Source organism: Salvia splendens, chromosome 5 (genome assembly GCF_004379255.2).
Source record: "Salvia splendens isolate huo1 chromosome 5, SspV2, whole genome shotgun sequence".
Lineage (NCBI taxonomy): Eukaryota > Viridiplantae > Streptophyta > Magnoliopsida > Lamiales > Lamiaceae > Salvia > Salvia splendens.
The window spans coordinates 24,745,736-24,763,025 of record NC_056036.1 but is presented as its reverse complement, the minus strand read 5'-3'; the positions used below and the strand labels follow the sequence as shown (position 1 = coordinate 24,763,025).

The window sequence follows — 17,290 nt, the reverse complement described above, 5'->3', positions numbered from 1 at the left end:
CACTTGTTCCTGTTTCTCGATCTATAGCCCTTGATCCTATATAATATATTGACATTTAATTTAGTATCATCGTCAAAGTATTTCCTACTTCATTAGGAACCTGGTTAGTTATCTGATAACTAATAATATTTAGTATTAAGCTGCTAACTTTTAAACATACTCTATATACATCAACATAATAATACATATTATATATAATCATGTAAGATGATCTCATGCACATATGTGTATATATATATTAGACTTTTGATAAATCATTTAATTGCTTCAGTTAGATACATAAACTCAAATTGTAGTTATACATTGCTTATCTAAAGTAGACCATCCTATTAAACTTGTTCTTCTACCGTTTATAATTAAACTTGCTATCTAAGGATATAATGAATATATACATAGACATGGATATCAAAGTGTGTGTTTCGAAAAAGAATGACTATTCTACCTTACAGGAGAAATTAATCACCTCTTCAATTTCTTCCTCTACAAAGCACCGAAATAGGTTTTCCCCCTCTTTTTTCTTATTCTATCCGTATGATATGCGAAGCCTAAAACCTTTATATGATGTAGAATTAAAATAATATATCTAAGTCGGCTAAATAAATCATTGAACCACTAAATTGATTGATCTCATCCATTTTCATTATTTTATTTCATTTATATTAAAATTTTGAGATGACTTATTGTTAGCAACTTACACGTATTTTTTAAGTACACCTATTACAAATAATATATAAAGTATAACATGTATGCATAGGTAATATACATATAGGTGTGTGACTAATTTTTTACAATAATAACTAATAAGTAAATATTAATTTTGGATGTAAAAAATATCAAATACTAAGAAATAAATTTATCAATCTTTTTTGTATTGATAAATTATGTTTTTGTATTTATATTTAAATTTACTAGCACACTAACGCAATTATTAGTTATTACTATAAATTAGCTAGCACACTAACGCAACCTCATACGTATATATATTTCATGCGTACGTTAATATGTATATATATCAATAGGTAATCTAATCTACTTAGGTATTTAAATATGCTTAACTTTGTTTACATATACTTGTACAGAGATAACTATACAGGCGTTGGAAGAAATGCTTCGTGCGTGTTTTATTGAATTTCAGGGCTCATGGGACAAGTATATTCCACTTATGGAGTTTGCGTGTAATAATCAATTTCATAGCAGTATTGGAATGGCACAATATGAAGCATTATATGGTAAGAAATGTAGAAGTCCAGTATATTGGGACAAGGAAGGCTTGGAGATTCTAGAAGGATCAGAGATTGTTCAAGAAACTATTTCCAAGATTGACGTCATTAAAAGTAGGTTGAAAGCAACACAAGACAGACAAAAGAGTTATTATGATAACCGTCAAAAGGAGATGGAATATAAGGTGGGGGATAAAGTGTTTTTGCGAGTTTCACCTTGGAAAGGAGTCATGCGTTTCAGGCAAAGAGGTAAGTTGAGTCCTCGTTATATTGGTCAAAATGATATTGTAGAAAGAGTTGGACCATTGGCGTACAGGTTGGCATTACCTCCAGAGTTAGAGCAGATTCATAATGTTTTCCACGTCAGTATGCTTCGACGTTATCGATATGATCCTTCACATATTCTGAAAGATCCTGATATACAGATTTCTGAGAATTTGAGTTATATAGAAGAACCAGTTAATATAGTAGACCGTCAGATCAAGCAACTGCGAAGAAAAGATATCCCAAGGGTTAAAGTTAATTGGCGAAATCATGGAGTCGAAGAGGCAAATTGGGAAACAGGCGAAAAGATGAAAAAGAACTATCCACATCTGTTTACGGGTTAGCAGTTGCATTGAGTAGGTAAACTTATAAAGAAATAAATTTTGCGGATAAAATTCTTAAAGAAGGGAAGAATTGTGACATCTGTAACCTGAAACATGCATCATTTTACATTATTGCATATTATCTTATCACTTGCAAAATAGATATATTAAAATAGTTTTATAGAGAATAATATTAAACTAATTAAGAAAAAGAAAATGTAGTTAATTATATATTTGGACAAGGTTTTAATTTTTTTATTCATAGATGATAACCCTCAATTTATGTGATAACCCTATAACCAAATTTGGACCACACATATTTTCTAATCTTGTGGCTGAGATTCAAACTTAGATTTAATTCATAAAAAAGGCGCAGAGGGTAAATATGTCATTTCCCTGTTCAATTGCTGTCAGAATATAATGATAAAATGATAGTTTTGCCGGATAGAATGATACTCTGAGTTGATAAAATGGTAGTTTTGCCGGATAGAATGATACTCTAAGTTGATAAAATGATAGTTTTGCTGGATAGAATGATACTCTGAGTTGATAAAATGATAGTTTTGTCGGATAGAATGATACTCTGAGTTGATAAAATGATAGTTTTGCCGGATAGAATGATACTCTGAGTTGATAAAATGATAGTTTTGCCGGATAGAATGATACTCTGAGTTGATAAAATGATAGTTTTGCCGGATATAATGATACTCTGAGTTGATAAAATGATAGTTTTGCCGGATAGAATGATACTCTGAGTTAATATGTATTCAGTGCATCAATATTTAGTTCTATTCCATTATTTCAACATATGCTGATCATAGGAAAAAGGAGAAAGTACACATCAATTAAATTGCTAATACTATACATGAATGGAAGAGAGAGATTTAGACTTACAGTGCAACAACAAAATTGGATATATACAGATTCATGGATGCTTCATCTCTTACTTCTCCTGCCCCTCCATTTCATTCTGTGTTTCTCCGCTTCGATTCTCCCCAGCTTGTACATTTTCGCCTTTGCTTCCTTTAACCGCGCCTTGTAGTCCTTCTTCCACGCTTCGAACCTGTCTCTCAGCCTCCGAAATTCCTCTATCGTGAGTTCTGGATGTGTCCTCGGATTCAAAAAACTGAGGCGAATCCGCTCCGTCAAATCCAGACCACATATTTTTAAAATGTGTGGTGGAGATTTAGTTATAGGGCAAATTACGAGTAATCCGAGCTTTACCTCTTAAATTTATTATTTCACGTGTTTAAGATATAAATATCCATTAATTAATTTAAGTCTGCTATTAGACTTTAATTAATTATTATCTTTTATTTCAAGAGTTGTCTAATTCAAAATCTTTATTTATTATTCTGGAATAAATTCCAACCGGCCGGGTTTCTGAATAATAAAATATTTTTCAAACACCTCTTGAGGATATTATCAAACTGGACTCACCCAACACACAATTCATTGCAATAACAATACTAGCACCTCTAGACATTGATCACCACTACCCAAGATATCAGGATTCTTGGATTGCGAAAAATCCACACCATTTGATAAATCAAAGTAGTGCATAATCAATATCGTATTCTCAATGCTATGTCAACAATGATTAAGAAATAACAATCACCAGACCTCATCTTTCAGTAAATAGCAAGACAGACTTATCTCAACTGTTAGATCCTTCAGTGCTATACCACACCAGTGTCGTTTATTTCCTAAGGTAAGGAAACATGCGGACTGACACTTCAACCTTTCACGATAGGTAGCCAAAGACTATCTAGGTTGTGAAATTCTATTTCTCTTCTACAAAGGACCGACTGCGTCACCTTCTGTGAACGTCATTCACGATCAGTCTACTGTGCAGAAGAATTTGACTTGTTTGCTTCTTATACATTTAAATGTTTGATAAACATCTTATAAATGCACAAACAAACACCAATGCGATAAAAATACTTCTTCTCGCCTTGGGTTAAAAGTGGATTGTAGAGTTTATTGTATACAAGCAATTTTATCCGTGCAATATGCTCGAAATATGCTTTTACAGTATACCAATCCTAGCACACACTATATGCAATACACTACACGAACTGCACACATTGTAATACACACTCTACACAAAATAAACTAAACACACACACTAAGGCACTACACAAATACACACACTTAACACACATATATAAAACAACACTAGACATTGTACACAAAATACATACAGAAAATACAAATATTATAAACACACTATACACACTACACTCAGTATATATACAGGGCAGATAATACAAATATTAAACACACTATAAATAACATACACAAAACATAGAGAAAACACATGTACTACAAACATACATACACACATTACACACACTATAAATACTAACACAAAAAATACAAAATTTATATACTATACAACTAACGTTACACACAATACAAATACTAACACAAAATACACAATTTTTAAATACGTGACACAAACTTCAAATATTAAGCACGGTATAAATAAAATACACTACAAACTAAATGGACGACACATACAACAAACATTTCATACAAAATACACACAAGTAATCACACTTTACGCACACGGTATAAACAAAATACACACACTGTCCAGACAAAATACACAATAGACACTACACTCGGTATACATAATATACATCATAACACACACTGTGTGACATCTCTAACCCGAAACATGCATCATTTTACATTATTGCAAATTATTTTATCACTTGCAAAATAGTTTTATAGAGAATAATATTAAATTAATTAAGAAACGAAAATGTAGTTAATTAAATATTTGGACAAGGTTCTAATTTTTTTATTAATAGATATATGTACACGTATATGTAAACAAAGTTAAGCATATTTAAATACCTAAGTAGATTAGATTACCTATTGGTATATATACATATTATTTGTAATAGGTGTGCTTATAAAAAATACGTGTAAGTTGCTAACAATAAGTCATCTCAAAATTTTAATATAAATGAAATAAAATAATGAAAATGGATGAGATCAATCAATTTAGTGGTTCAATGATTTATTTAGCCGACTTTGATATATTATTTTAGTTCTACATCATATAAAGCTTTTAGGCTTCGCATATCATACGGATAGAATAAGAAAAAAGAGGGGAAAAACCTATTCCGGTGCTTTGTAGAGGAAGAAATTGAAGAGGTGATTAATTTCTCTTGTAAGGTAGAATAGTTATTCTTTTTCAATACACACTTTGATATCCATATATATGTATACATTCATTATATCCTTAGATAGCAATACCTACTATTATTTAAGAGTATTAGTAATTGATCATTATTTCTTTTCTGTAGTGCATAAATTAATAGTGTAAATGATGGAAATAATTGTAGGCTAGCTTTATTATTCATGCAATGATTTAATTATAAACGGTAGAAGAACAAGTTTAATAGGATTGTCTACTTTACATAATCAATGTATAACTACAATTTGAGTTTATGTATCTAACTGAAGTAACTAAATGATTTCTCAAAAGTCTAATATATATATACACATATGTGCATGAGATCATCGTACGTGATTATATTATCGATTATATATAATATGTATGATTATGTTGATGTATATAGAGCATGTTTAAAAGTTAGCAGCTTAATACTAAATATACGCATTGTATATATTAGTTATCAGATAACTAACCAGGTTCCTAATAAAGTAGGAAATACTTTGACGAATATATATTAGTTATCAGATAACTAACCAGGTTCCTAATAAAGTAGGAAATACTTTGTCGATGATACTAAATTAAATGTCAATATATTATATAGGATCAAGGGCTATAGATCGAGAAACAGGAACAAGTGCTCGGCCAGATTATCTATCTTAAGCAGGTGTGTATAAATCACACTTTTAATTTTACATGTTTTATGTGCTTTTTTGCTAGGTGTGAATAATTTGATTATATGATGTGACTCTAATATAATTATGTGTTATTTGATATAGATGGTGGAATATGGTATGAATATGTGATTGGTGCAATGAATATATTTTATATATTGGTAATTAATTATATGATAGAAATATGTAATTGATGCAATACATATATTTGCACATGGTTATGGAATTATTTGAATCATTGGATTAAAGAGGATATGTGACCGTCTTGTCCTGGGTCTGATATCAATGGCAATGGACCTACGGGTCATATATACAATGGCAAGGACCTACAGGTCGTATATACAATGACAATGGATCTACGGGTCATATATATATGTATACAATGGCAATGGGACCTACGGGTCATATATACAATGTCAATGGACCTTCAGGTCATATACAATGGAATCCCGGGCAGATACTAGGCTTGATTTGTCACAGAATAATAAACTGAACAAAGTGGCAAGTTCATTCACTTTCTCCTGAGGGTCATGTTGACTCTGTTTCTCCATTGCGGACAATATTGCCTTCTCCAGTTTGTCCATGCGTTCCTCCATTCTCTCCTCGGCTGTGTCTTCGAAAGTATTTACCGGCACTCGCCTCAAGAGTGTGGTTCGTGATTATCATATGCCCTCTTGGCATTAATCAGTCTATCCAGTTTAGAAAAATCGCCACCGCTTGAAGAGTTCATGAGATCCTTGCTCTCGGGGGTTAGCCCTTCATACAAAGTATTGTAGACGTCGGCTTCCACCATATGGTTGTTTGGGCATGCATCGAACAGCCCTTTGTATCTTCCCCAGTATTTACTCAAAGTCTCCTCATTGTCCCGTCGAACTCCCTGTATCTCCTTCTTCAGAGCATTCGTCTTTGCGGAGGGAAAGAAGTAGTCCAAGAAGATTTGCCGGAACTCCGACCAGGTCCTTATGGATTTCGGGGGCAGCCTCATGAACCAAGTATCCTCTTCTCCTTGTAATGCGAAAGGGATAGCTCGCAGCCTGTAGTCGTCCTCGTTGGATCCCATTGGGCGCTTCTGAATCCCACAGAGTTTGCATAACTCATGCAGGAATGTGTAAGGGTTCTCCACCATTTGCCCATAAAAATGTGGCATGACAGCCAGCACATTATCTCAATCCCTGACTGAGTAGGGGTCACCACTATGGCTAGAGATGGTTCGCCATCTAGGTGGTCGTTGAGGGATCCAATCTCGGGATCATTATCCAACACTTCTGCCATTTGAATAAACTCTTCCTCCGGCTCAAGATTTTCCTTGGGTTCAACAAACGGGGGTGCCTCCTCCTCCTCTCCTTCGGAACTCGAGTGTGATGGTCCGCCGGTGTTCAACCCAGACCTGGTGACAACGGGGTTTGCTACTGATTTAATCCTCTAGTTACTATCGGTGTCTCGCCAGTTGACTGCATTGTTCCAGCGTCCGAAGTTCGGGCCCCGGTACATAAACTGAGAAAGAAAAAGTAAATGAAATCAAACTATATACACCAAATATCTCAAACACATGCACATAAAACTAGGGCTGGGAAAATATACCGAAATACCGCACTTATCTTACCGAAAATACCGAATTTTTTGTATACCGTACTTTTCGGTACGGTATGATACCGTACCGACAGTTTTTGGTACGGTAAAGGTATGCATTTTGTATATACCGCGGTATACCGCGTTATACCGCAATTGCGGTATATACCGGAAATCACGGTACAGTATACCGACAAAAGCGGTACGGTAACGATATCTAAATTTTGGTATACCGACTTTTCGGTATACCGCAATTGCAGTATACCGATAAAAGCGGTACGGTAAAGGTATGGTTTTTGGTCATACCGCACGGTACGGTACGGTATGCGGTATGACCATTTCGGCGCGGTATACCGTACCGTTCCAACCCTACATAAAACGCCATCAATCCTCGACAATGGCGCCATTTGAAGAGTCTTATCTCTATGCACTCTAGTTTGCAAACAGGTTAAAAACATGCAAATGTCACACAATTGATCAAGTCAGATGACGAGCGGATCAAGTTGGCGAGTATCCGGTCGTTGGTATGCAAAACTGAGAGACTTAGGGCTTTCAATAACCTTAACCCACAATACTATAGACTAGTAGGGGAAGTAAGAGTCGAATCCCACAGGGACAGAGGCGGGTTGAGTTGTGTACGAGACATGTTGGGGTTGGCTGTTGACACACTTTACTAAGTGGGTTAACTAAGACCTAGACTACTCAAGTCGAGAATCAACTTGATCAACTAATAAGATGAAAACAGTATATCTCAAACTGATTAACTTCAAGCAAAACGACACAGCGCATAAAGTACTTGGGACCACTGAAAGAAAAACTGCGCACTACCAAAAGCTGCAAATAACGAAAAGGTAACAGGGACTGCAATCCTAACAAACTACGACCTTCTTCTTCAATAAGCAACTAACAAAGTACGCACGGTAGATGAAAACAGAGCATATGACGAGAAAGCAAGAAAACAAACAAATTAAAACACATATCCATGCAATTCAAACAGAAATGAAACAAATCTAAGCAGCTCTCCTAATTTCATGCAGGTTGACCAACTAAAGCTTAGATCTAAACAAGAATAGCTGAATTACACAGAATTAACTTTCAAACCAGAACAAAACTAAACTAAACAAAGGAAACCAGAACATCAGATCCAAAACAGCCTGCAACTAAGAACTCCATTTCATAAATTGTTCTTCGATAAACCAAACAAAACAGAATTCAAACTCAGATTCGAAAGATCGAGTAATAACCAAGGGTACTAGAGTAGCAACTAAGAGAAAAACAGAATAACAATTGGACTAAAGAAAAAAAAACATGAACTAAGGACTGAATAACAATTGTTTTGACCCCTCGGGGTGTAAGGAAAACAAACTATGAAGACTTCGAGGTGGATTTGAGTCTATTTGTCACGCCTGCATTTTCTAAGAATAGAAAACACGGTTGATAGCGACTAGGGGAGGGTTAAAGAAGCGGGGAAGAAAGGGGAAAACAACACAAATCGACAATAGCTCGAAACAAACAGGAATAGCTCGAATAAAATCAGAGTATCATTTCAACAATCAACAACTCCAAATGAAAATATCTGAACAATACTCAAAGGAAACAATATTTAGCGGAAGCATTCGAGAGAAGAATAATATTATGTATGAAGACATAATATATTCGGAACATTTGATAGACATTCTTCACTTTTATGCACAACACCCACCGCGCCCGTCACTGCTCAATCTGCACATTAAGAAAAACATTATGCAGGACTGAGTACTTGATGCACTCAGTGGACTCATGCCGAAAACATTTTTCAATAAAAATATTTATCATGCCATTAACGAGTGACCTCGGGGTTTTAACTTTGAAAGGGCCCGAGTCACTAAAACATTTCACCAACATCATCATCACCATCAATCTCAACATCATCAACATCACCATACCATATCTGAACATACATGACAAGGAATGTGGCCACATTCCAAGCCACTAGACCGGCCAACTCAAAGAGATAGCACACGATCTACGGGGTGTACACTAGCCTGAGTAGGGACTCACTCCCTAGTCAGACCCGAATTCGATAAACCATACATGGCAAAAGCCACTTCAGATAGGTCACATAGCAATACAAAAGTATGGCATGACAAACATATTTCGCAAAAATAAATATACTTAGGACATAGTCCTTATTTAAAAAGAAAGCCCACCTCAATTGTTTAACTCCTCAACTTGTCTTTCCATTCCGTTCTCAAATAGCATGCCAAAAATGATCCCCCTTCGATCTTTCTTGAAAAATTCGGAAATTCTCGCGTGTTACTCATAAATTTAGCCCGCATCACATATCCAGCTTGCCCAATTAACTTAAAACACGTGTCGATTCAAAATCCTTGATATAAAATTCTCCAGCCCAAGATTTCCTCTCCTTCACAACTGGCTCAACTAAATAAAAAAAACTCAACCCAACACTTCCATTTATGCTATTACTTGAACCAATAGTATAAAAAGTAGCAGCCCCAAGATATACTCCCATTTCCATCGGCTACACTAGTCCCCGGTGGAATAAAATTCTAAATCTGCAATTAGTTGGTCCAAAACCAAATAAATCAGCCCAAGACCCTTATTTCTTTTCCTTACTCTCCCAGCCCAACTATTAGTCTTCAATTTATTTGTGAGCCCAATTAGTAGCCCAATCAATTTTTGAAAAAAAAACCACATACTCCCTTCTCCACCATCGTTCTATCTTCTTTTTCCTTCCCAATTTTCCCCAAATTGAGAAATCCCCAAATGCAGAAACCCAAAATTGAGCGACATCAAATCCATCGCCTACCTCCGAGTTGCTTTCTGTAACAACAGCCATGGTTGTATCTCACTCCGCCATCTCCGACCTCAATTCGCCGCCGGGTGTCCGCCCTCTGTCACGACGCAGCTGATGTACCTAGCAGCCATCACCGTCGCTGTTGTTGTTGTTCCGAGCAGCCATCGCCGCTACCCTCACTGGTTCGGCTCGCTGTTAAGCCGCTGCTGTCCGTTGGCCGCCGCCATTGAGCAGTCACCGCCACCGTGTCTGCTGTGCGACGAATTTCGCTGCAACGCTGCCCTCGGTCAGACATCTCCTCCGGTTCGCGCTGCTGCCGCCGCTATCGCTCCGTTAGGAACCACGCCGCCGTCCTTGCTGCTGGAGCTTGAGCAGCATGCTTCTCAACACTGCACCACCGCCGCCCCCTTCTCTCTTTTCTAACTCTCTCTCGTTTTCTCTGTTTCTTTACAATTATGGAAGTGGTGAAAAAGGATTGTGATAATTGCGAAATTGGTTAAAATAAAAAGATGTTGATTGACTGATTGGGAGTGATGAACGTGGGATCATGGGAGATATAGGTGTAGAAACCGATTTCATGGAATATGGGAAGTAGAAACCGGATTTTGTGGAACAGAAATTAGGTGAGACTAATCTCACGTTAAATCCTTGTATATTCAAAGTGGGATGAAAATTAATAACTCATAATAAATGGATTTCAAATTGGGCTAAAAGGAATAATTGCTCTAGGCCCAAAAGGAAGTTGAAAAGGACTTCCAAAAGTTGGTGACGAAGAATTGGGCTTCGTACAAATCAAGAAAAAGATCATAGCCCAAATTTAATAATAAAAACACTGGCTATTCTAAAAGAATTGAAGGAATTTTTTCGGCTACACAAACGACGTCCCTTCAAGAACAACTAAAAAGATAGAAAAAGTCGGGGTATTACAATCTACCCATCTTAACAAAAATTTCGTCCCGAAATTTGCTTACATCATTCTAATAAAATATTTCTCCATGAACTTGTAATCCAATTTCCAAGCAGCTTCCTCGTATCGCTTTAAAATTAATAACCATTGCTGAAAATTTAACACCTCGTGTTCTTGGTTATATCGATGCCTCTAGTTGGTGTATCACTTTTACGCATGTCTGATTATAAAAACTTATTCCCCCTTGTGCATTCGAAAAGCTCAACCTAACCCTTTCCTCCAAGTCTAGTATCAAGAACTCAAAAATTGATCAAGCAGTCTTACTTGGATATGAACTGATTTCAAAATTGTAGCAACACTGCTGAAAGTGTCTTAATCAGAAAGGCTGCAGAATTGATCAAGAAAACAAGAACAACATTTCTAGCTCGACTCTTCTTAATCTCATCACCAACTTGAGAAAATTGGTTTGTAAACAAAGCGAGGACTAAACCCATTGAACTTAACGCATCCATTCTGAGAATTAAATGGTTTAAACGGTATCAAAAAAAAAATCCATAGAGCTTGGGAATTTACTTCTGATGAGAGCTCGAAAGAATTTGAGATATGTCATGAAAACAAGATGAAACTAAATTAAGTCTCAAAATCCATAGTAGGCTGCCAAATAAGATATTTCAATTGTCAAATCAAATTTGCAAAATTTCAGCATCAATGAATGATGGCTCTAACATGTCATGACATGAGATGATCAATCGTGGGAGGGTTTAGAAGCATAGACAAATGTCATGAAGTAGCACTGTTCATGGTTCGACGACCTCATGCTATTGAAAAATGAAATCACCTCAATGGATTCACAGGTTTGCAACCGACGTGAAGTGAACTTTTTAGGAAAATCGGCTATATCAAACACCTTAAGGAAAAATAGAACACGATAGCCTTAACTTGGTGTTGCAAGAAAGAAAAATCATTGCATGAACAATATATGTAGTGAAACTGAGCTAAAAAGAATTTCACTTCTGCAAGAAAGAACTTGCCACATGCATAGTTACGAAATAAAATGTGTACAAAAGTTCCAAGAAGAATATTCCATCCTTTGAAAACACATGTATGGGAGATGTGATCAGACTGAAGGTCATAACTGCAAACAACTTTAGGAATAAAGTTCAATGACGGAAGCTCATAAGGTAAAATATTGTCCTTACAATAGATGAATCAAAGAAGACTACTAATCAAGATGTCCAAAGTTACAAAGGCAAGCACCAATTTTCAAGAACGGAAAGTGAGTCATGACTCGATATAGGAAAAGAAATAATGGGCATTACTTGCGAATTGTGAGTCGAACAAGGTTTTAAATAGATAAGGGCTCATAGTTAATTGAAAGGTTCCAGAAAAAATTCTTAGAATCCAAGTAAGTACTGTTGATTTAAATCATTCATTCTAGCTACGAAAGTCACACTCCCTCACTCGTCTTTCTGAGGCCAAACATGGTAACATCGTTCTAAGAAACCGTGGATTCCAAGTTGATATTCATCACGTCATTACAACAAAATAATTGTAGTCAGTCAAAAGCCATACCTTCTTAATATTCTTGCATATATAACAAATCATTCTCTTAAAACATTTTAATCATCCGTGTGCTTCTCTGTCTCCAATAAAGGTCGTCTCCATCGTGTTGCTACTTTTAGGAAATCACGCAAGATAGACTATACTAATTTAAATTGTGATTAGGATCTCCCGTCATTGCATGGGCACATCGTCTAATAAAACTTCTTGTCTTGCACCCTCTTTCTTGTTTGAAATCATTTCGTCTACGTGATCTTCCTCTTCTTGAAATTTTCCTCGTATTCTTTTTGATCTTATCGTTTAGGAAAACAATAGGAAATAGTAAGTATCCAACTAGAGATAAAATGGTTCGCACCTAGCTTGCTCCAAAGTTTCACACAATTCCAAGAAAATGTTTCATGGTCCACTGGCCTCCATTCGCACTATCGATCTCCATGCCTTGTCGTGCCTTGTCAAATTAGGGGTTTACCCCAAACTTTCAGATTCTCGTTCGTGGAGGTCTAAGGTTCCATTCGCGTTGGGAGCAATTTCATTTTCGTCACTCGGGAAAGTGATAGATTAATTGTCAACTTACAACTATGTTTCGCGCACGTTCCATCTAGCTTAGTCTTAGGCACTCTAAGTTCACAACACATTTCACCACCTCATAGATCAACAAATATCACATTTAAAGTCATTCATACTTCAAATAACAAGTATAATACACAACATTTCGCTTCCCAAAACATAGCGCTTTCACATTTCTCATCTACTTTCAAAACGAACATTTTCTTCAAAACTCACACTTTTCTCAAAAAAATTCAACATCTCGCTTTCAACTTTGAAGTACAAGTTTTGACTCAAAACTCAAAACATACTTGAACATCAACTTTCATCTTTCATGTAAAAACAAACAATCCATCGTCCCTCATCAAAACTCATTCTTTTCTCAAACATCACCAAATACTCTTCTCAACTCGATATCAATCCCTCACAGAAAGATTCTACTTCCTCCTTCTTATAAAAATTTTCTCCTCTTTCTTTCTCAAAAATTTTCTCGTCTTCCTTTCTCCAAAACTTTCTCATAAAAAATTTTCACATAAAAATATATTACCACTTTCTTGGTTGAGCGTGGCGAAGCGGGATGTTGAGCCTTCCAAATTTAACCTTATTTTAGTCTAGCGAATCGAATCTAGACTAAGACTGAAAAAGACTCTCGGGTCCAGAGCGGAAAGAAAAATTGCTCTGATACCACTCGCCCGCATTTTCTAAGGATAGAAAACACGGTTGATCGCGACTAGGGGAGGGTTAAAGAAGCGGGGAAGAAAGGGGAAAACAACACAAATCGACAATAGCTCGAAACAAACAGGAATAGCTCGAATAAAATCAGAGTATCATTTCAACAATCAACAACTCCAAATGAAAATATCTGAACAATACTCAAAGGAAACAATATTTAGCGGAAGCATTCGAGAGAAGAATAATATTATGTATGAAGACATAATATATTCGGAACATTTGATAGACATTCTTCACTTTTATGCACAACACCCACCGCGCCCTCTGTCACGACGCAGCTGATGTACCTAGCAGCCATCACCGTCGCTGTTGTTGCTGTTCCGAGCAGCCATCGCCGCTACCCTCACTGGTTCGGCTCGCTGTTAAGCCGCTGCTGTCCGTTGGCCGCCGCCACTGAGCAGTCACCGCCACGTGTCTCCTGTGCGACGAATTTCGCTGCAGCGCTGCCCTCGGTCAAACATCTCCTCCGGTTCACGCTGCTGCCGCCGCTATCGCTCCGTTCGGAACCACGCCGCCGTCCTCGCTGCTGGAGCTTGCGCAGCCTGCTTCTCAACACTGCACCACCGCCGCCCCCTTCTCTCTTTTCTAACTCTCTCTCTTTCTTTACAATTATGGAAGTGGTGAAAAAGGATTGTGATAATTGCAAAATTGGTTAAAATAAAAAGATGTTGATTGACTGATTGGGAGTGATGAACATGGGATCATGGGAGATATAGGTGTAGAAACCGATTTCATGGAATATGGGAAGTAGAAACCGGATTTTGTGGAACAGAAATTGGGTGAGACTAATCTCACGTTAAATCCTTGTATATTCAAAGTGGGATGAAAATTAATAACTCATAATAAATGGATTTCAAATTGGGCTAAAAGGAATAATTGCTCTAGGCCCAAAAGGAAGTTGAAAAGGACTTCCAAAAGTTGGTGATGAAGAATTGGGCTTCGTACAAATCAAGAAAAAGATCATAGCCCAAATTTAATAATAAAAACACTGGCTATTCTAAAAGAATTGAAGGAATTTTTTTGGCTACACAAACGACGTCCCTTCAAGAACAACTAAAAAGATAGAAAAAGTAGGGGTATTACACTCTTCTTCCTTGATGAGGAAGAAGAGAGGAAGATTAGGGTAAAACAGGAACTCCGATGACTCCTAGCTCTCGTGCTCCATGCTTAAAGTGTAAAATGTGGACTCTGTAGTGACTGAGATGAGGATCTGGACCCCAAAAGAACGAACTCCTCCTGTGTACATTCTCTCCACTATTTATAGGATGGCCTTGGCCCAAATCCCTAGGTTAAGCTCATCATGTCTTGACATTAATGCCCTTGAGATGGCATCTTCTTTTCTCACTCCTATGACTCATCCTCTTATGCAGTGAACTCCACTTGATCAACTCGCTGGTCGGACAGGCTCCATTGCTTGTCTGGAACTGATCAGCTTGCCATAGGTTTTGGCTATTCATTGCTTCTTTCCTAAGTTGATCAAGTCGTCTATACACTCCGCTGCTTCAGCTCTTTTCCAGCCCCTGCATACTCAAATACACACTTTTTCGCACATTATGACCTCCGTTAGTGTAATAAACCCCTATAAAACCATGCTTGTAATGAGCCCTATCAAAGTACAAAGGCCAATGATGAGGCAAAGAGGTAGAAACTTTAAAGAACTCCGAAATATGGGAGCTGTTGACTTTTATGGGACCATTGATCCAGCTGAGGCTGAGATATGGCTGAAAAGGACAGAGCGTGTGTTTAATCAGATAGGTTGTATTCTAGAAGAACGTTTTGATTATGCACTGTCTCTTCTTCAAGGTGATGCATACAATTGGTGGGAGATAGTCCCACACGCTATGATACAACCTCCAGTACTAAGTTGGGATGACTTTCTTAGAGAATTCAGTGACAAATATAAGCCAACAGTTTATCGTGATGAGAAGCAGAAGGAGTTTTTGTCCCTTAAACAGGGAGCTATGTCTGTTGCTTATTATGAAGTAAAATTTACTCAGCTTTCTTGATATGCAATTGCATTGTTTCCTACAGAACAAGATAAGTGCAGACGTATTGAAGAGAGACTGGTATACGAGATAAGGAGCAAGATCACACCTTCAGATCTTCATTCTTATAGTAATTTGCGTGCATTGGCTATTCGAGCTGAGAGACTAGTGAAAGAAAGACATATTTATCTTCGGAGACAGAAGAGAGGACCACCACAATGCCAGTGAGCGAGTCCCAGATTTCCAAGACGACAAGGTTCCTTTTCTACGACATCTAGTTTTAGTAGAGGAGGTCCATTGACACAGAGAGGTGGATGTGCACCATCTTTTAATGCTGAGCGGACACATGGATTCGGTATGACAACATATGCACGACCTTTGTACGTGCATTGTGGACAACCACATGTAGGGGAGTGTCGAGCAATTGCAGGAAGTTGTTTTTACTGCGGGCAACAAGGGCGTTACTATAAGGAGTGCCCCTCACGACTTGATAGGATGTCCAGTGGTAGAGCAATGACGCAACCCACAGTACAAAATCTTCAACCTGCAGCATCGAGTACTAGTTTTGGCCAAGGTCGTGGTAGAGGACACACTATGAATGCTCCTATGGGTAGAGGATGAGGACAGTCAGAGGCAGAGGGATCTACACTTCAGGACATGCTCATGTGTTTGCTATAACCTAAGATGAGGCATCAAGAGCACCAGAGGTCATTACTAGTAAACTTTACTTATTTGACACTATGAGATATACATTGATAGATCCGGGATCTACCCATTCATTTATATCATATTTCATAGCATCACTTATGTATAAAGAATCTGAACCTCTAGAACATAGCTTAGGTGTACACACACCTTTGGGTGAAGTTATTTCAGTATATACAGTTTACCGAGATTGTGTAGTACGAGTTAATTCAGTAGACCTGCCAGTAGATTTGATTCCCTTGTTCATACATGAGTTTGATATCACCCTGAGTATGGATTGGTTGTCACATCACCGAGCTAAAGTAGATTGTTATGCTAAGGAAGTATTGATAGAATCGCCAGGACGAGATCGAGTGATATTGTACGACAATCGACAAATTGTTCCAACTTGTCTTATATCAGCTAAATCGGCTTTTCAATTAATACGGGGTGGATCATGTTATAGAGTGTGCTTCAGTTCTTGATAATGTAAAAGATATTCTTGTTGTTAGAGATTTTCCTGATGTTTTTCCTAAAGATTTAGCTGGATTGCCCCCTGATCGAGAGACAGAGTTTACAATTGAGTTGCTACCAGGTACCGCATCTATTTCGATTCCTCCTTATCGAATGTCTCTATTGGAGTTGCAAGAGTTGAAGAAACAGTTACAAGAGTTGTTTCACCTTGGTGAGCAAGTGTTTTCAAAAATAGATCTCCGATCAGGATACCATTAGTTGAAAATAGCTAAAGAGGATATTCCAAAGACAGCTTTTCGGACATGATATGGCCATTATGAGTTCCTAGTTATGTCGTTTGGACTGACAAATGCACCTGCAGCTTT

The 17,290-nt window shown here is 37.2% G+C and overlaps 1 protein-coding gene across 1 annotated transcript; it reads left to right on the top strand.

Annotated features, from left to right (window-relative positions):
* The first annotated feature begins 1,204 nt into the window (after positions 1-1,204).
* On the top strand, positions 1,205-1,828 carry LOC121804001. Its single transcript, XM_042203560.1, has one exon. It carries the CDS (start codon positions 1,205-1,207, stop codon positions 1,826-1,828), a length of 624 nt encoding a protein of 207 aa, XP_042059494.1.
* Positions 1,829-17,290: the final 15,462 nt, after the last annotated feature.